Genomic DNA, 20,300 nt, shown 5'->3' on the forward strand with positions numbered 1-20,300 from the left:
CTTGGCCCAGGCAGAGGGGCTCCCAAACCCCCAGGCCAAGGCTCTCCCCTCACTTTCAGCGCTCCATTCAAGGCCAAGAAAACAGTGCCGTGTGAATGCTCCCTGCCCCTCCAGCCCACAGGCAGTTCCAGGATGCTGAGATGAGCTGGGAATGCAGCTCCCGGAGCAGCCATCACTCTCCTCTGCACCCCGCACCGTGCCCCCCCAACCCGCCAGCCCATCACATGCAGACTTTCCACCCCTCAAGTCTGCTGACCTCAGCCCCAGCCTCGTATCTCTGCGTGCAGCAGAGTGTGGCCCTGGGGAGAAGGCAGAAATACATGCTATGAGGTTTCTGCCGCGTGCAAAAGAATTGGAATCTTCTCTGAACCAAACTCAAGCTCCACATCCTTCCCCCTCCTCGCATTCCCTTTCTCTGCCCACTCTCCTGCAAACGTCCTCCTGCTGGGGGTGGGGGTGGAGGGTTCTGGTGTATGAGTTCCCCTCCCTGTCCTCCCCCTCCCACACACAATTTCTGCCTTTCTTCCCCTTGCCTGTGTTAAAGGGCCTCAGGATCCCTTGCGGGCCAGGGCTGGGGGCCTCTGAGCGCCTCAGGAGAATCCTAATCACACTGGAGCAGCCGGGGCTTGATTCCATCCTCAGTGATGCCTTCTGACATTTAATGAGTTAAGGAGCTAAATCCCCTTCATCCCCCAGCGGCTGAGCCAGCTGCGGTGCCGGCTGCTGCCGCAAGGAGCGGGAAGTGGGGGGAGGGGCTGCGAGCTCGCCAGCCCAGCCTCGGTCTACACAGCAAGATGTCTGCATGCACAGATCTGCACATGTGCAAACGCAGGTACAGACAGAGGGACTGTGATGCACATGAGGGTGCCCAGGGACCCAACCCCCTGGGAGTCAGCCCGGCTGAGACCAGCCACCTACCTCCTCCACATGGCCAGCAAGCTCAACACGGAGCCCAGGACGAGGAGGGCTGAGACGGTCACCACGGTGATGACCACTGCAGGGTTGTGGTCTCTGGACCCTGAGGCAGCTGGGGGTAAAGCACACGGTTGAGGCAGGCAGAGGGCCTGCCCCAGGCCCCAGGGCCGACCCCTGCCCCTGCTGCGCCCCCCCGCAGCTGAGGGCCTGCAGTGGCACGAGGAGCTTCCTGCTCTCCCTGCAGTCCAGCTCTGCGAGAGAGAGGACCCCCGCAGGGTCCAGACAGGCATGCCTGGGCCTCCCTTTGTGCCTTTCCGTTGGGCACTGACTTAATGGAGCTCTGCAGGGGGAAGAGCCTCTCCCTGCAGCTCCCTAGCCCCAACCAGACCGGCTGGCATCACAGTAAGGGAACACCAAATGCACGCTTACTCCATTCAAGATACTGTGCCACGTGCCTTAACTAAATGACGCCGCTCACGGTCACAACCAGCCAGTAAGGTAGTGGTGTCTCCATTTTATAGCCGAGGAGACCGACACTGAGAAAAGTTGTGCAATCTGCCCAGGGTCCCACAACTAATACATGGTGAACCTAAGATTCGAACCTGATTCCAAAAGCCTCTACTGTGAACTCTTTCCCCAAGAGAGGGGCCAGGAGGACCCCAGACTCCCAATCCCATCCATCCATCCATCCATCCATCCATCCATCTGTCCATCCCTCCATTCAACCTGTATGACAGGCTGCCACCAGCCCTCAGAAGACGGAGATGAATAAGTCAGAATCCCCGCCCCGGGAAGTATACAGACCAGTGGGGAAGACAGAAACAGAATTCCAACTATAGAATGAAAACAGAAGCGGACAGCTGAGCAGAGACAGGCTCCTTTCCTCCTAAAGCCAGTGAGGAAGGCCTCACAGAAGAGCCGTGGCATCTGCACCGGGCCTCAGAGCTCGGGAAGGTTTTGGTGCTGCTCGGGAGCACAAGCTGGGTCTGGAAAATGGCAAGCCATCCCGTGGGGCTGGGAAACAGACCGTGTGGGGGCTGAGAGGGTCCAGATGTGAAGCTGGATGGAAGTAGGAGGAAAAAGGGAAAGGGAGGGGGGAGGTGGACAGCACCTGAAAGGCCTGGGATGCCTTCTGACATTTAATGAGTTAAGGAGCTAAATCCCCTTCAAATAGTCCCAAGGAGCAGGGACTTCATCCTGAGGGTGACAGAGAACAATGGACAGAGATCCTGACTGAGGGGAAAGGGATGAAGGCATCTGTCGGGAGCAGGGATGGACAGGAAGTGCCTGAGAGAGGAGGCCTTTTGGGAAAACTACTTAGAGTGGGGGAGATGCCACGCAGCCCCAGAGACTCAGCTGAGATTAGGCGAGGTGTGGGACACAGGACTCAGGCCGGCTCCCGGCTCCAGGCTCTGAGATGAGCAGGGCGGGTGCAGCACAGTGTCCAGGGAGTGGGAACCAACACGGCTGGAGAGCATTTCCCCGGGGAGGATCCGCGGTGGCTGGGGTGACATGGGGCCAGGAGGGGCTCACAGCCTCGGAGATGAGGTCGGATCCCCAGGCCTGTAAGGAGGATGCACAGTCAAGTGACAAGAGAAAGAGGAGGAAAGGAGAGTTAGAGGCCAACAAGGCCAAGGTCAATGAGGGGATTTTAGAGCCCATGGTTCCAGAGGTGGGAACAGGACCCAGGGTCTGGCCAGGACAGAGGCGGGCGGAGTTGCTGAGAAATGTCTGAAATGAGATGTCCACGTGGACACGGAAACGGAGACGGGGTGATGGTGCCAGGTGGCCTCCGAGATGTGCCCCTCTGGATTCCCCAAACTGGTATTCAGTCCCCTTGAGCGTGGGCTGGACATGGGGACTCATTTCTAATGAAGAGAATGCCTCCGAAGGGGCGGGATGTCACAGACAGGAGCCTGAGGCTTGTCCTGGGCACCCTCTCTCTCTCTCACTCACAGTCTCCGAAAGAATCGCGTTCCTGGGTGACGAAGAGCTCTAGGGAGAAGCCCAAGAGGCAGGGTACCCCATGCCTCTGGCAAAGAGCCAGCGAGAACCCGAGCCTTGAGGGACCACAGCTGGGAGGGACCCTGAGCCCGTGGCACCTAGTTAAGCAGCACCCAGGTGCCTGACCCACAAAACTCATGAGAGAACAAGTGTTGGCTGTTCACAGCTACTTGCTTTGGGGTAATCTGTTATAAGCAATGGGTAGCTGATATGGGGTCCTTCGTCGTGCTCCTGAGTCAGGGTCACAGCTCAGCAGAAGGAGTGCTCCGCAGACTGGGAGACCAATTCCCCCAGAGCCTGGGCAACAGCCAAGGAGGCCGGGGGACCAAGCAGGGTCTACTCACTGAGAAGCACCAAATGAACAGAAATCATCGGCCCATCCCAGCTCCCGCCTCCACTGCACTCACTCCAGCCAAACCGGTGAGCCTTTGTTCAGATGGATTCGTCTACCCCACGTGCCTTCCCTGCCCATCTCCACACATTCAAATGCTCCCCAGCCTTCAACACAGAGCTCTAATCCCCTCCTGCCAGCACCTGGCCGGGGCCTGGCACAGACAGGCATTCGAGCAAGAAGTGCTGTCTCTCTTCCCAGAACCCAAACTCCCTCCACATTTTATCTCCACCTCCCTTTGGGCTCCGAGCTCTTCCTATCTTGGATTAGACTCGTGTAGCAGGTTGGAAAGAATTATTATCTTGACAGCTGGTGTCAGAACGCCTCTTAGGGCGAACTGCCTTTGTCCAGGAAAATACTTTTCGTGAACTGCTCAGGGTAGATAGAGGTGAGACCCCAAGGGCAGGGTTAGCAGCAGGCAAAACCGCCCAAGCCACAGCTAGAGCTGCTCCTCTCTCATCACAAAAGGGACTTTGGGGGTGGGGCGGGGGAGAGAAGCCAGGGGAGGGAGGGGAAGGGAGGAAGCAGATAGCAGAATACCACGAAGGGGGCGGGGTGGGGGGGGGGACAAGCCAGTGTTGTTTTAGAATCAGGGTATCTGATGTTCAGCTTTTGTTTTGTTTTGTTGTTTTGTCTTGATAACAACTTTGTTGGGGAAATGGTTCCCATACCATACAATCCCCCCCCCCCCCAGAACATGCACAGCTCGCCATGTTTTGTTTTGTTTATTGCTGTGGTGCAACTCCTCTGTGTCCCCAAGCTTCAGTGAAGTGTGCTTCTCACTCTAAGGCTGAGTGGGGAAAGGGACGGCATCCCATCCCATGTTTGAGTCTCCATCAGGACAGAGAGAAGGAAGCAGAATGGGAAAGAATTTACCCGTTGGAGCAAGGAGTGTCTGTGAGACAACAGCTCCTCCCAAAAAAAATGTCAAGAATCTTGGAGAGGGCACGGGATGTTTCTACAAGACACGGGAGGTCCTGGGAGGCTGGGAGACCCCAGCTGAAATGTGGCTTATGGTTCTTCATGAGCCCCTCCCGTGAGCTCCCCCAGGACAGGCCCCCCATTTAATTCATGTCACTGAATAGGCCCTTGGTGGTGGATTCCAAATTCATAAATTATTTAGGTTATAATTAAACTGTTCTGCAGGTTCCCTTAATCGCACGGATAACCACCCCCTCCCCAGTTGGTCTCCCTACCCAACCCTTCCCCGCATACACATCACTTACCCTCTCCTGGGGTCTGCACTTCAATGGAGGGATTGAAACTCTGGGTCTCCCAGGAGGGTCCTGGGGAAGCTGCCCGGATCTGAAAGACGTAGCGGGTAGCCGGCTTCAGGTTGGTGACAGTGACCGCAGGTGCCCCTGTCTTCACCGTGGAGTAAGTCTGCTCACTCTGACCCTGAGGAAGGACCAAGAAGTAAGGCCCAGATCCAGCACCAGACCTGAGCAACTTGAAGAATGAGGGGCAAGGAGTAGGGGGCTGGAGAAGTACCCTGAGGCGAGCATGGACCAGGTGGGAAAGCCCAACTGGGACCATGTGGGGAGAGCCCCAAAGGCTTCTTCCACAGGCTCTCCAACCCCTCTCTGCACCCAAGTTCCCTCCTACACTCAGTGGTACTTCTGGCTAAGAACAGTAAGAGAAACTTTAGAGAAGACGCTAGATCCCCCTTCTTGGGGACGGACATCAGGGCCTGATGGTCCCAAGGGTGAGCTGGGGCTGATGCCTCATAGGAATGATCCCTGACACCTACCTGGCCCCTGTCAGCTCACAAAGTTTTTCCTTCTCTCTGTCATCTGGTTTTCATGATGTCCTGCAAGGCACGGATTCACAGACAAGGAATCGGGCACAGAGGGGTGGAGAGACTCGCCTGAGGCTGGACAGCGGGGACAGTGGCAGCTATCATGGAGTGAGGGCTGGCTCACTGCCAGCTGCTGTGCTAGACCCTTTCAGAGGCCTCGCTACCTACAGTGCTCGCAGTAGCATTTCATTCTTTTATAGGTGATGGTCACATCAAGGAAGGATCAGAATCAAGACACCGTCTTGATTCCTTCGGGCCCCGTGCTTTATCTCTATGTCATACTGCTCCCCAGCACGTCTGATAATGGCATGTACTGGAGATGTGGCCATTGTTTCATCTCTGCCCACCCTCCCACCTTATTAGAGCCCCAGTCATGCCCACAGCTGATTATCATGTGGCCCTGTTCTTTGGTCATGGTATTCAGGAATGGGGCAGACTCTGACCCAAACTGGGCCAATTGGAATCTCTCTTCCAGGTATCCGAACGACCCAGGGAAAGGCAGCGAGACTGGAAGGGCAGGGGCAGGGCGGGGCAGCCATCAGATGCCCTGAGTAAGCCCCTGAGCAGGGGATGAGGGACTGGTGTGCACAGACATGGGCAGATGAGCAGCACCATGCCTCCAGGACTTGGATCTGCGATGCCCCTGAAGGCTTTCAAACCGAGCTCCTTTTGCATAGGCTCCTCTTTTCAAGGGTTTCAGTTCCCTGCAAATTCATACCCCCTTGGGGTCTGGAGCACCCACCCAGTTCAGCTTCGGGACTCTGTCTCTTATGATCTGACCCCCTGGGGTATCAGTTCACTGAGCCCTCTGTGAGCAGTGACTACGTGCCCAGCTCCTTCCACGTGTCCTCCTCTGCTCTCTCCTAACCTCAGGGCTCTTCAGAACTCTGTCTCCGCTGCTCTTGTCACTCTCATGGTCCTTCTTGGCCTTCCCTTCCAGTCCCTGGCTTCGATCAGCTCCCAGCCCTATGCTGAAAGGCCCCACCTCTCTTTTTCCAGGACAGGCCTCTCCCTTGAGCGTCCAGACCCCCAAACCCACCTGGATGTACCAGGGACTCCCTGGACGTTGCGTGGACCAACCCAAGCTCACCCTCTTAACCCAGACCTGGTCCTCCTCCTCCGTGGGTGGCTCCCCATCCCCTAGATCACCTAGCAGTGACTCAGGAGCCCCTCCTCTTCCGTGTTCACTCCCCACCCCCCATCCCCCGACCCACAGCTCTCAGTAGACTTCCAGTATCCAAAAACTATTATCTGATTCAGCCAAGAAGTCCCTCGAGTCACTAAGGGGTGAGTGAAGTTCTGACATGACATGCTGAAGATGAAAGCAAGGTTTCGCTTGAATGAATAAAATTTGCACCAAGGTGAGAAACATTTTAACAGCAGATTACAGATCACATTTAAAGACAATGCATTTATAGAGAAAAGAGATAGTGGACTGGGCCATCTCTCCATTTGTCAAGTCAAGGTTGAACTGCAACCATAGATAGACAACAGATACGAGCAGTCAGCAAAAATCGGCAAAAACCTCCTATACGGATCATTCAGCTAGATGCAGTTTACAATAAGGACACTGTATATCTTTTCTTCTTATTTGTAAACCATGTGTTACACATCCCGTATGTCAGTAAATCTGTAACAATAATTCATCCATCCAGGCATTGCTCAGGAGAGCAGGCAGTTAAATATTAGGAGCACCTAAGTTCCAGTGGACCACTTGACCTAGGTCAGACATTTTGTAATTTGTTTCAAAATTTGTAAATTTTGAAACAGTATGGTATTTCTGCATTCTTTTTCTTTTCTTTTTTTTTTTAAGATTTTATTTATTTATTTGACAGGCAGAGATCACAAGTAGGCAGAGAGGTAGGCAGAGAGAGAGGGAGAGGGAAGCAGGCTCCCTGCCGAGCTGATATGGGACTCGACCCCAGGACCCTGAGATCATGACCCGAGCTGAAGGCAGCTGCTTAACCCACTGAGCCACCCAGGCGCCCCTCTGCATTCTTTTTCTTAAAAGGGGCTGCAAATTGTATGTCTGGTCTGGCCACAGCAAGATCTGGATCAGCCCCCAGGGAACGCTCTGAGTCAACTGTAAGCACCAGGCAAAAGCGGCGACAATGGAGCTGATGACTGGTGACGAAGCAGAGAGCGGGGACAGCGGAGGAACCCTGGAGTCCAGGCACGGAGTGGAGGGGACAGGAAGGAACTCAGGCCTTAGAAGGTCGGTGGATATGTTCACGAAGAAAGTAAGGAGGACTTCTGCGGCGAGATGGTAGAAAAGGAAGCAGCTGCATGGAGACAGACCACTGCCCCAGAACCCAGCCCCATGTGCCGCCCATACCGCGTCTCACCTTCTCGTAGTACCGGATCTCGTACTCCGTGCCATTGGATCCCGGAGCTCCGACGGGGATGGGCTCCCGCCACGACAGAGACACACTCTGGGGCTCCACTCGGTCCCTGCGGATCTCATCCTCCTCCCAGGGCGCTGAAAGTAAGTAACGCGGGGCTCTCCACGGGATCCCCCAGTGGGACAGGGCCGGCGTAGGGGCTGGAAGGGCGGGGCATGCAGAGAGAGAGGGGCGGGGCGGGGCATGCAGGGAGTGGGGTGGGGCCAGAGGCGGGGCGAGGCCAGAAGCTCCTGAGGGGTGGGGCCTGAGCTATGGCGTCCTGGGGCCTGAGCTGTGGCGTCCTGAGACCAGAGGGAAGAGAGACCACTCTCACCCCGCAGCTCTCAGCTTCTCCTGTCTCTGCGGCGGGGAAAGGCCAAGCCACCTGCTTCTTGCCCACCGCCTGCCCTCCAGCTGCCCTAGTGGTGGCTGGTTCTAATCCCCCAGGTTCTTTCTACACACTCTGTGGTTTGGAGACGTTAAAAATCATAGGAGCCTGGGTGGCTCAGTGGGTTAAAGACTCTGCCTTCGGCTGGGGTCATGATCTTGGGGTCCTGGGATTGAGCCCTGCATCTGGCTCTCTGCTCAGCGGGGAACCTGCTTCCCTCTCTCTCTCTGCCTGCCTCTCTGCCTGCTTGTGATCTCTGTCTGTCAAATAGATAAATAAAACCTTTTTAAAAAATTTAAAAAAAGAGCATAGGAGGCAGGAAAACAACCTACTTTGCTATTCTAACGGTCTGGTTAAGAGGCAATACACTGGACGCACTAGGACGCACTGGACGCACCGCAGGAAACTACCTTATCCTAATAATGACCATGTATGAAAAGCCACAGTGGGCATGCTCAAAGGTGGAAAACTGATAGCCTTCCCTTGAAGAACAAGACCAAGGCAAGGATGTCCACGCTTGCCACTTCTGTTTAACATAGTACCAAAGTCCTAGCCAGAGAGCTTAGGCAAGAGAAAGAAATAAAAGGCACTGAGACTGGAAAGAAAGAAGTACAATTATTTCACTCCACAGGTGACATATACATAGAAAATCCTAAAAATTCCACACAAACACCGTTAGAACTGATAAACAAAGACGGCAAAGATGCAATAAATAAAGTAAACACGCAAGTGTGTAAACCTGGCGATTCACAGACCTGTAACCCTGGGACTAATAATACATTATATGTTAATAAAAAAAAAGAAAGAAAGAAAGTCAACACGCAAAAATCAGCCGTGTTTCCACACACTAACAATGGACAATCAGAACAGGAAATGAAGAAAACAATCCCATTTACAATTGTAGCAAAAAGAATACAATACTTAGAAATAAAGTTAACGAAAAATGAGAAAACATTGCTGATAGAGATTAAAGAAGACACGAATAAATGGAAAGACATTGTGTTTATAGAGTGGAACACTTAATATGGTTACAATGTCCGTGCTACCCAAAGTGACCTACAAGTTCAACTCAATTCCCATCAAAATCCCTAAGATGTTCTTTGCAGAAACAGAAAAAGAAATCCTAAAATTCATATGGAAAATCAAAGAACCAGGAATAGCAAGATAATCTTGAAAAAGAAAAACAAGGCTAGAAGCCTCACACTTTTTGACTTCAAAAACATTACAGGGGCACCTGGGTGGCTCAGTGGGTTAAGCCTCTGCCTTCGGCTCAGGTCATGATCTCTGGGATCGAGCCCCGCATCGGGCTTTCTGCTCAGCAGGGAGCCTGCTTCCCCCTCTCTCTCTGCCTGCCTCTCCACCTACTTGTGATCTCTGTCTGTCAAATAAATAAATAAAATCTTAAAAAAAAATTACAAAGCCACCATAATCAAAACAGTTTGATACTGGCATGAAAACAGAAATACAGATCAACTGAACAGAATAGAGACCCCAGAAATAAACCCTCTCATATGCCAAATGATTTTGGACAAGAGTGCCAAGCCGACACAATGGAGAAAGGACAGTCTTTTCAACAAACAGTGCTAGGAAAACTGATTATCCACGTGCAAAATAATGAAGTTGGGCCCTTACCTTATACCACATACAAAATCTAACATGAAATAAATTATAGACCTAAATGTAAGACCTGAAACTATAAAACTCCTGGAAGAAAACATAGAGGAGGGGTGCCTAGGTGGCTCAGTCTGACTCTTACTTGTTTTTAAAGATTTATTTATTTATTTTAGTGGTGGGGGGGCACAGGGGGAAGGGCAGAGGATGAGGGAGGGAGAGAGGAGAGACTCCTAAGCAGACTCCCTGCTGAGCATAGAGCCCAATGAAAGGCTCTATGTCACAACCCTGAGATCATGACCTGAGGTGAAATCAACTGTGTCCAGGTGCCCTTGTGTCCAACTCTTTGATTTCAGTTCAGGTCTTGATCTCAGGGTCGTGAGTTTGAGTTTGTGAGTTTGAGGCCCTCATCCATGTCTAGCATGGAGGCTACTTGAAATAATAAAAATATATTTAAGGGATACTTGGGTGGCTCAGTTGGTTAAGCATTTGACCCTTGATTTCAGCTCAGGTCAAGATCTCAGGGTCATGAGATCGAGCCCCACAACAGGCTCTGCACTCAGCCAGGAGTCTGCTTGGGATTCTCTCTCTCCCTCCCTCACCCTTTCTCCCTCCCCTCTCAAGTAATAAATTTTAAAAATATATTTTATTTTATTTTTTAAGATTTTATTTATTTATTTGACAGACAGAGATCACAAGTAGGCAGAGAGGCAGGCAGAGAGAGAGGGGGAAGCAGGCTCCCCGATGAGCAGAGAGCCTGACACAGGGCTCGATCCCAGGACCTTGGGATCATGACCTTGGGATCATGACCAAAGGCAGAGGCTCTGACCCACTGAGCCACTTGGGCACCCCTAAAAATATATTTTAAAAAAGAAAGAAAATACATAGAAAAGCTTCCTGCCGTTGGACTTGGAAATGATTTCTTGGATATGACACCAAAAGCACAGGAAACAAAAGCAAAAATAGACAAATGGGACCACATCAAACTTAAAAACATCTCCACAGTAAAGGAAACCATCAACGAAATGAAAGGCAACCTATGAAATGGGAGAAAATATTTGCTAACTACATATCTGATATGGAGTTAATATCTAAAATATATAAAGAACTCCTACAACTCAACAAAAGCCCCCACAAATAACCCAATTTAAAAATAGGTAGAGAGACATGGGCACCTGGGGTGGCTTCTTTGGTTAAGTGTCTGTGTTCGGCTTAAGTCATGATCACAGGGTTCTGGGATGGAGCCCTATATCTGTCTCCCTGCTCAGTGGGGAGTCTGCTTCTCCCTCTCCCTCTGCTCCACTGCTAGTATGTATCCCAAGAAAATGAAATCACTATCTTGAATAGATATCTGCACTCTCGTGTCCACTGCAGTATCATTCACAATAGCCGGAATATGGAAATTACTTCAGTATCTGTTGATGGATGAATGAATAAAGAAAAGAAAATGATATATATATATAAAGGAATACTATTCAGCCATAAAAAAGAAAGAAATCCTGTCATCATTGAGAACATGGATGAACCTTGAGGGCATTAAGTGAAATAAGAAAGACAAAGACAAATGTTGTACGTTTTCACTTATATGTGGAATCTGAAAAAGCCAAACTCATAGAAACAGAGAGTAGACTGGTGGTTGCCAAGGGCTTAGGGGCTGGGGGAAATGGGAGAAGTTGGTCAAAGGATACAAACTTCTAGTTAGAAGCTGAAAAAGTTCTAGGGATCTAATATACAGCAGGGTGACTCTAGCCAACAATACTGTTTTGTATCCTTCAGAATTGGTAAGAGAGATCTTAAGTGATCTCATCACACACACTCACAAGGTAACTCTGTGGGGTGACAGATGTATCATGGTAATCATTCTACAATATATACATATACCAAACTATCACAATGGAACCTTAAACTTACACAAGTTGCATATCAATTATATCTCAATAAAGCTGGAGGGGAAGAAAAGAAAATGTGATATAGACATACAATGGAATATCATTCAACAACAACAACAAAAAAAAGGAAATCCTATCACAGGCTATGACATGAATGAACTTGACGCCAAGTGAAATAAGTCAGTCACAAAAAGACAAATACTACATGATTCCAGTTATATGAGGCATCTAAAGTCTTCAAGCTTAGAAACAGAAAGCAGAATGGAGGGGAAGAGGGCAAGGAGCAGTTTTCGTTCAGTGGGTACAGGGTATGAGTTTTGCAAGATGAAAGCGTTCAGAGATCTGTTGCACAAGGATGTGCCTATAGTTAACATTACTGCATACCATGCACTTAAAAATGGTTAAGATGGTAAATTTTATATGCTTTTCCCCCCTACAATAAAAAAGTATTGATGCCCAGGTCACACAACCCAAAACAATGAAATCATCTTTGTAGAGTGGGACTCAGGCATTGGTATCTTTTTCTTTTTTTTAATCCTCTCGGTGATTCCAATGTGCAGACAATTTTGAGAACCATGAGTCTAGATCATGTTGAATAGACAGTACTGAATTTAAAGAAAAAAGTTGTAGTAATGCCTGATCTGAGGCAGGGACCACCACGTTACTGGGAGGCAAGATCATGGCCTCACTTAGGTGTGTTGAGCAGAGAGGTTTCCAAGAGAAGATACCGGACAGGCAGCTGGATAGGTGGTTTTGGGGCTCACAGAAGTCATCTGGGAATGAGACGGAGATCCAAGAGCCATCAGAGAAAGAGAAAGAAAAGCATTTAGGAAACAAGCTGTAATTCAAGAGGCACGTAAAGGAAGAGGGAGGAGCTAAAAAAATGAGGATCCAGAAAGGTAGCAGGAAAATCAGGAGCAAATAAGATCCCAGAAGCCCAGGGAAAAGAGCATTTAAGAAGGTTCCCTTCTGACTCTTCCGCTCATAAGCTATTGGTCCATGAGCAAGAGCCTCCGTTTCCTCACATGCAGAATAGGAAGAATGAGGACCTCATTAGGCTGGCTATGAGAATTTTATGAAGTCATGAAGACCTTAGCACAATACCTGACACAGAGGCCGCCTGGGTGGCTCAGTTGGTTAGGCGACTGTGTTTGGCTCAGATCATGAACCTGGAACCCCGGGATTGAGTCCCACGTGGGGCTGGCTCCCAGCTCCACAAGGAGTCTTCTTCTCCCTCTGACCTCCTCCCCTCTCACCTCTCATGCTCTCACTCACTCTCTCTCTCAAGTAAATAAATAAAATCTTCAAAAAAAAAACAAACAAACAAACAAAAAAAACAAGAACAACAATACCTGACACAGAGCACGCATGCTGTGCAAGCTAACCGACAAGAGGAACCTGTGGGTGGCGGGCGGCAGTGTCGTATGCTGAGAAGAGACAGGGTAAGACTGCCATTCAAAGTGCCCTCTGGCTTTAACGATGTGGAGGGTCTTGGTGACTGCAGGGGACTGAGGGAAGCAGATACCAGGGGGAAGGCACCAAGGAAGGAGAGACAGGATGTATGTAACTCACTCTTTAAAAAGTGCATGAACATGGCTTCTAGTTCTAAATGGCAACCATCTAGCAGTCCCCACCTCCCATCTCTCCCAAATTCTAACTCAAACATAAAGGTACAGAAAGAGTCGAAAACCCAAAACATCACCATAACCTAGTCTTGACGGCTGATTGCCAGAATGGGAGAGGTGGGTGGAGGGGCATAGCTCCACCTGGGAGAAAACCAGTGGAACTAGATTGAAAGTGCAATTGTAGTGGACCCCCAGCTTATGCTGCCCACAGAGTGACCCTGCCTCCCAACCTAAAAATAACTTGAAAGATCTTTTATCCCTCCTCCCACTGTCTGACCCTTAAAAAAAGGCAAGGTCTTTGTCAACCGGACAATGCACAGCCATCACTCTCCCGCATAGTTGCTCCAGAGGAAAAGTGTTCTTCCCTATCCCCAGGAGTGCCTCTCAGCGTCAATCTACTTGGAGATGGTAGCTCACAGAGAAGACATGGGTTCAAGAGGGGAGGAGTGAGGAAGCATCTGAGGAGGAGACACAGCCCCCTGCAGATACAGACAGACAGCACAGATAGGAAGAGGCTAGGAATGTCAGTTTTTGGAACTACGTTTATTGAAAGCATCAGAGGGCCAGGATACAGAGGTAGGAGAAGGTTCCATTTCAACCCCACGAGATATGTTAGATGAAAGCCTGATAAATCCTGAGAATGGAGCTGAAAACCGAGCCCAGGCACCTGCTCTCCCGCTGCAGATCACTGAGGAAATTTGGCCAGCGTCCAAGCAGGACCAAGAGCACGGCAGATGCTGCTGGAAAACCATTCAACAGCCATGTCCCCCTTCCTTGCCTATGGAGTCCAACCTTTGATTCAGGGTATTACTGTCTCCCCCCATGGCACTCAGGTGAATTCTGATTGTTCTAAGATATCTGGGCACACTTATTTTCTAGGCCAGTGATTGGGGTCGGGCTTGTAATCCAGTTCTGGCCAACACAAGAGAAATCAGCTAAAGGGAGGATGGATTCTGGGAAAGGTTTCTTGCTCTTAAATGACACCTACAAGGAAGAAACAGTTCTTCTTCTGCTCTGGATGGTAAGGATGCGATGTCCAGAGCTGCTGCATCCAACTTGCCACCATGAGGGAGTCAGCCCAATGTGATAAGGAAGGTGTATAGAAAGACAGAAGGTACCTGGGTCCTTGAGGACCCTGGAGAACTGCTGAAGTAGCCACGCTCTACTTCCACCCGCAGCTAAGAAAGCATTTTTAGGGGGCACCCGGGTGGCTCAGTCACTTAAGTGTCTAACTCTTGATTTTGGCTCAGGGTCGTGAGCTCAAGCCCCGTGTGGAGCCCTGTGCTTAGCACAGAATCTGCCTGGGATTCTCTCTCTCTCTCCCTATGCCCCTCCCCCTGTTCTCTCTCTCTCTCTCTCGTTAAATAAATAAAATCTTTTAAGAAATCATTTTTAGGTGAACACCAGCTGGATTGAGATTTATTGTTACTTACACCTGAAAGCCTTACAAATCAACCCAGGGGACAAGTCGCACATTGGGCTTTTTTGGCAGATGCTAGTTATCTCCTTGTTCAAGAACAAGGAAACAGAAAACACCAAGAAATCGAGCTTGTGAAGAAAACCTTTCAGAATAAATGAACAGTAAAATTATTCTGAAGCTCCAGGAGGAGCAGCTTCTTCCGAGGGATTTAGTGACTGAGAAACAAGTGAGTGATTGTCTGTCATCTGCAAGGAGAGGAGAGAAAACACGGCCTCCTGAAAATGGGAGCAGAAGGCCACAAAGGGACAACAGGCGGAGAAGAAAAGAAGATGGGGGGTGGGTACAAGCAGAGAGGGTGAGCGAGGCCTGTGGGGAAACCACAGGTGCGTTAGCAAAACCGAAATATTTAAAAGAAAAGGTGCTGCAAACATAAGGAATTTTGACCAAATCACATGCAGGATGGGAACATCAGGTAGACAAGAAGAAGGCAGTAGAAATGAAGAGTAAGTTTACTTGATTCATGGAGACCCTGAGAGCAAGCATGCGGCATGGAAATGATAGACATCGCCTTCAAGGAGCCATGAAGCAATTAAAATGTTGACCCTCCCTTTCACAACCAAGAAAACCTCAGTGGTGACTTTAAAAAGGAAAACGTGTACAAACCTCTTTCTCTAAGCAGTAAAATCAGTAACAAAAACAAAAAGCAAATCACCCAGAAATTGAAGCACATTCTCTAAAATAAATTCAGGCAAAACAGCACTACGAGAACAAAACCATGGGTCTAAATTTTCATGACCGTGAACCAGGTAGTGGTTTCTTAGATAGGAAACCAAAGGCACAGGCAACCCAAGATTTCACCAAAACATAAAATTCGGAGCTTCAAAAGACACGACTCAAGGTGAGAGACCCAGGTCAGGTCATGAACCCAGGGTCCCGGGATAGAGTCCCGCGTTGGGCTCCCAGCTCAGCAGCAATCTTTTTTAAAGATTTTATTTATTTATTTGAGAAAGAGAGACTGACATAGGGAGAGAGAGCACAGCTGGGAGGAGAGGGAGAAGGAGGCTCCCTGCTCAGCAGGGAGCCTGATGCAGTACTCAGTCCCAGGACCCTGGGGTCATGACCTGAGCCGAAGGCAGACGCTTCACTGACTGAGCCACCCAGGCGCCCCTAAATAAAATCTTTTTCCAAAAAATACCATGTTGCATTTTTGGAAGTTGCTAAGAGAGTAGACCCTAAAAGTTCTCATCACAAGAAAAAAAATGTCTAACTATGTGTGGTGATGGACATTAACTAGACTTCCTACAGTGATCATTGCACAACATATACAAATAAAAAATCATGATGTCGCACCCCAAGTGAATATTATTTGTCAATTATATCTCAATTTTTTAAGAAAGTGACTGGTAATCCACAGAGTAGGGGAAAAATTTTGTTAAGTCCTATATCTGGTCAGGGTTATTATGTGTTGAATTGTGTCCCCCAAAAAGAATTTGAAGTCCCAGCCCCTCTAGAATGTGACTTCCTCTGGAACTAGGGTCTTCCCAATGGTAATCAAGTTCCCATGAGGTCACTCAAGTGGGCCCTCATCCACAATGAATGATGTCCTTTGGGAAAGGAGAAATTTGGACACAGAGGCAGACCCTCACAGAGGGGAGACAAGACGAAGACACTCAGGGAGAAGAGGTCACGTGACTGGAACGTGCATCTACGTGCCAACGAGGAACAGGGACAGGCAGCAAACCCAGGAGCCTGGAAGCAAGTAGGGATCCTCCCCCAGAGCAGCCAGAGCACTCAAGTCTCCACAGCTGCTTTGACTGCAGACTTCCCGCTTCTGAGAGCGAGACAGCACATTGCTTTGGTTTTAAGCCATCTAATGTTTGGTACTTGGTTACAGCAGTCTTAGAAAACTAGAAAGGCCTTAGAAAACTCAGAAAAATGCAAAGACCTAATATCCAGAATACATAGATTTTTTTAAAAAGAGAAAGAGCTCATAACTCAAGGACAAAAAGAAAATCCAGCACATGAAAAGACGTTCAAGAAGTTCAACCCAAAAGACGTTCAAGAAGTTCAACCCAAACCACAAGGAGATACCGCTTCACACCCACGAGGATGGCTGCAACCAACAAAGACAGAAACCGGTTTCTAGGGCCAGGTGGAGAGACTGGAACCCTTGTGCCCCTCCCCCGCAGGAACGTGGGTGGGGCCGCCGCTTTGGAATACTGCGCCCCTTCCACGGAAAGTCCATCGGTTCCTCGAAAAGATGAAAAGCCACTGAATGTTTTCGTGGCCTCAGGCTGCCATAACCAGACACAACAGACTCCGTGGCGCAAACAACAAAAATGGATTTTTTTCACAGTTCTAGAGGCTAGAACTCCCAGCTAGAGAGGTTTACAGATTCGTACCCTTAGTATTCAGGTAAGGATTCTCTTCCTGACTTACAGACAGCTGTTTCTGGCTGTGTCCTGTCTTGGCCTTCCTTTTGCGTAGGCACAGGGAGAACATGGGAGTTCTGGTTTCTCTTCCCTTCCTGGAAGGACGCCAGTCCTCTGGGCTTAGGGCCCCACCCTTATGCTCTCATTAACCTTACTTCCCTAAAGGCCCTGTCTCCAAAGACAATCACACTGGGGTTAGGGCTTCAGCCTACAAATTTAGGGGAGATACAATTCAGTCTATAACTTCATAGGACCTAGCAATTCCACTCCTACGTTTACACTCAAGAAAACGAAAACATGTTTTTGCAAAACTGTGTACATGACTATTCATAGCAGCATTAGTCAATATAGCCAAAAAGTAGAAAAACTGCCCATAAACTGATAAACAGATAAACAAAATTGTGGTATGCAATGGAATATTACTCACCCATATAAGGGAATGAGGTGGTGATACACATTACAACATGGACAAACCTTGAAAACATTATGCTGAAGAACAAAAAAAGGCAGACACGAAAGTTCACATAGTGTATAAGTCTGTGTATATGAGATGCCCAGACCAGACAATTCTATAGAGACAGAAAGTAGATGAATGGTCACTAGGTGCTCGAGGGGGTGGGAGGAATGGGGAGTAACTATTATTAGGTTTCTCTTGGAGGTGATGAGAATGTTCTGGAATTAAATAGTGTGGGTTGCATAACTATGTGAATATATGAAAAGGCACTGAATTGTACACTTTATTTTTTTAAATTTTTTTGAATTGTACATTTTAAAATGTAGGTGAAATTTAAGGGTATGTGAATATATCCCCCCCAAAATGATCATGTTTTTGTATAAAAACATACGGATGTGACCAAAGTTATACTCAGAGGAAAATTCATAGGCTTAAAATATGAAAACAAAACTAAGCCCTGAACTCATCTAGAAAAAGACTTCGGGGAAATAAGAAGACGGTATCAATAAAGGTAAAACCAAAAAATAAGTGACAAAAATACAGAACACTGAAATTGATAAATTCAAGACCTGATTCTTTATCATAACCTGTAAAATAAAGTTCTAGCCAGGATAATTAATGAAAAGGAAATATCAAACATATAACATGAAGAAAAAAGAAAAGTTAGCTACAGATACTGAGGAAAGTTTTTTTCTTTTTTTAAAAGATTTTATTTATTTGACAGAGAGACACACGAGAGAGGGAACACAAGCAGAGGGAGTGGGAGAGGGAGAAGCAGGCTTCCCGCCAGAGCAGGGAGCCTGGTGTGGGGTTTGATTCCAAGACCCTGGGACCATGACCTAGCTGAAGGCAGACACTTAACGACTGAGCCAACCAGGTGCCCCTGAGGAAAGTTTTAAAATGTACATTTCTAAGTTACTGAATAAGAAAAAGGTCATCAAAATATTTGCTACAAGAACACAAATTAACAGAACTAATTCAGAAAGTATGGAAAGGGTTGAGAATATCATCCAGCTTTCCCCAGAGAAGGCGCAGGGCCCCGAAAGTGGTTTTGCACACCTTCAAAGAATGATAATTATGGTATTTAAACTGTTGCAGAACAGAGAAAAAGAAGAAATTTTTCCTGATGCCTTTTCCAAAGCCAGCAAGACTTGACAAAGAATACGATTTTTTAAAAAAGCACTATTCTCTCTTGTAAATGTATGTGAAAAAAAATAGTAAAATATAAGCAAATTAATTTAGCAAAATATTAAAAGAATAATACACTCATATCCAGTAGGGTATAATCTGGGAAAGCAAAAAGAGCTCACATGGAAAAATCCATGAATAGAATTCATCATGTCAATAGGTCAAAGGAGAAAAAAACATGAGGTCATCTTGAAAGATGCTTAAGAAGCATTTTATAAAATTAACATCCATTCCTGATTTTTTTTTTAAAGTTCAGTAAAAAGTGAAAGCATTATATGGCCAAGGAGCTAAAGCACAGGGTTTCTACTTCCTAGCTGGGTGACTGGACAATTCACTTGGACAATTCACTGAGGCTCTCAGGCCTGTTTCATTATTTGAAAGATGATTATCATTCCATTTAAATGAATGAATGTAGAAAATCATACTGCATAGGGCCAATGCCAAACACAGAGCAGCACTCAATCAGTGGAAGCTTAGTATTTTTATTAGTAAAATGGAAACAGCATCTCCTCAACAGAATTTTTAAATCCATCTATATCAAAAACAGGATTGCTAATATGAAACACCAGATAAAAATCTTATATCACATATATTATATGAAAGGGATTTTATAGTAGATGGTTCTAGATATGGATATAGAGATAGGAAAAAAATGTGAAAGAATATACTCCAAGATATTAATAGTTGTGTAGCTCTCGGTAACAGGATTATGGGTACTTTTTTCTTTTCCTATATTGAATGTTTTTTTAATGTAAATGCAATAGCAAATGTTAAGTCACAGTAGAGATAGTAAAAAAAAAAAAAAAAAAAGAACAAAAGTGTTACTCCAGAAAACCAGACAAATTGGAAATCTCTCCCAAAAGGCAGAGAAAATGGATTAAGAGCTAAAAATGATAAAGGGTGTGACAAGATTTGAGAATCAGAAAATAGATGTACAACCTAAGGCTTAGAGAGATTCTTAGAGAGATATTGGAGCTATCAGAAATTCTAGTCAAAGCAATAACAGAAAAAAAAAAAAAAGTTCTTTTCCAGGAATAAAAAACTGTGCAGATCAAACGTTTTGCTAGGTACCAGCCAAACTCAATGAAAAGAGATCAATAGTGGTTAAATTTTATTTTCACTAGTAGGTGACAGAATTCTACAAATACACACGCCCAAGCTACTTACACAAGGATAAAAGTTATCCTGGCCTCAGACCTTTCTGCAACACAGCTACCAGAGAAGACAGGGAAGTACAAACCAATCGGGTCTCAGACAGGAAAAGACCCGGAAACCCTACCACTCACTTATCTTTCTTGCAAAGGATCCTTGAAGGATTACTTGAAGGTGTTGTACCCCAGCTGGGATTAAAGACAAATGAAAAGTCAGTTTCAGTAAAGGGGAAGGTGTAGCACGGAAGGAGTGTAGGTCTTTATTTCCTCATCTCTATCCCAGACTCAGAAACGAGACTGCTACGGGTTGGCCAGTGACTTCTGGCGTCCCTAGAGTCTGGCCCTGCTGTGCCTCCTTGCTCTCTGCCAAGACCGGGGAAGAGGGTGACCGATGCGGCAGGGATGGAGGCTGGGGGACACACGACAGAACCCCTTTTTCTGAGACAGGACAAGAGGAGGGACGATTCTGCTTTTCCTGCTGAAATTTTTGTAAAGGGCGGGCAAAAGATTGCAGGGCTGTCCGCCTGGTTGCCCTGGGAGAGGAGAGGCAGGAGTGGCTGCGAGCGGGGCGTGGTGCCGGGCTCTCTGCCAGGTCGCGAGCCGGGGCGCCAGCGGGTTCTCCCACACCCTCCCCCGAGGCGCTCGCCACCGCT

The 20,300-nt window shown here is 47.8% G+C and overlaps 1 protein-coding gene across 3 annotated transcripts in view; it reads right to left on the reverse strand.

Annotated features, from left to right (window-relative positions):
• EPHA10 (EPH receptor A10) overlaps positions 1–20,300 on the reverse strand; it is a 38,590-nt gene that overhangs the window by 7,272 nt on the left and 11,018 nt on the right. For 2 of the 3 annotated variants that reach the window (XM_032877304.1, XM_032877302.1), the window contains 3 exons: positions 7,454–7,587; positions 4,537–4,708; positions 919–1,027 (listed from right to left, as the gene is read on the reverse strand). In XM_032877304.1, coding sequence (XP_032733195.1) covers positions 919–1,027; positions 4,537–4,708; positions 7,454–7,587 — 415 coding nt within the window. The remainder of the gene's footprint in view (positions 1–918; positions 1,028–4,536; positions 4,709–7,453; positions 7,588–20,300) is intronic. The other variant, XM_032877303.1, reaches the window with a different exon arrangement.

The sequence above is a fragment of the Lontra canadensis genome, unplaced genomic scaffold, assembly GCF_010015895.1.
Source record: "Lontra canadensis isolate GAN:19392208 unplaced genomic scaffold, GSC_riverotter_1.0 scaffold60, whole genome shotgun sequence".
NCBI classification, from domain to species: domain Eukaryota; kingdom Metazoa; phylum Chordata; class Mammalia; order Carnivora; family Mustelidae; genus Lontra; species Lontra canadensis.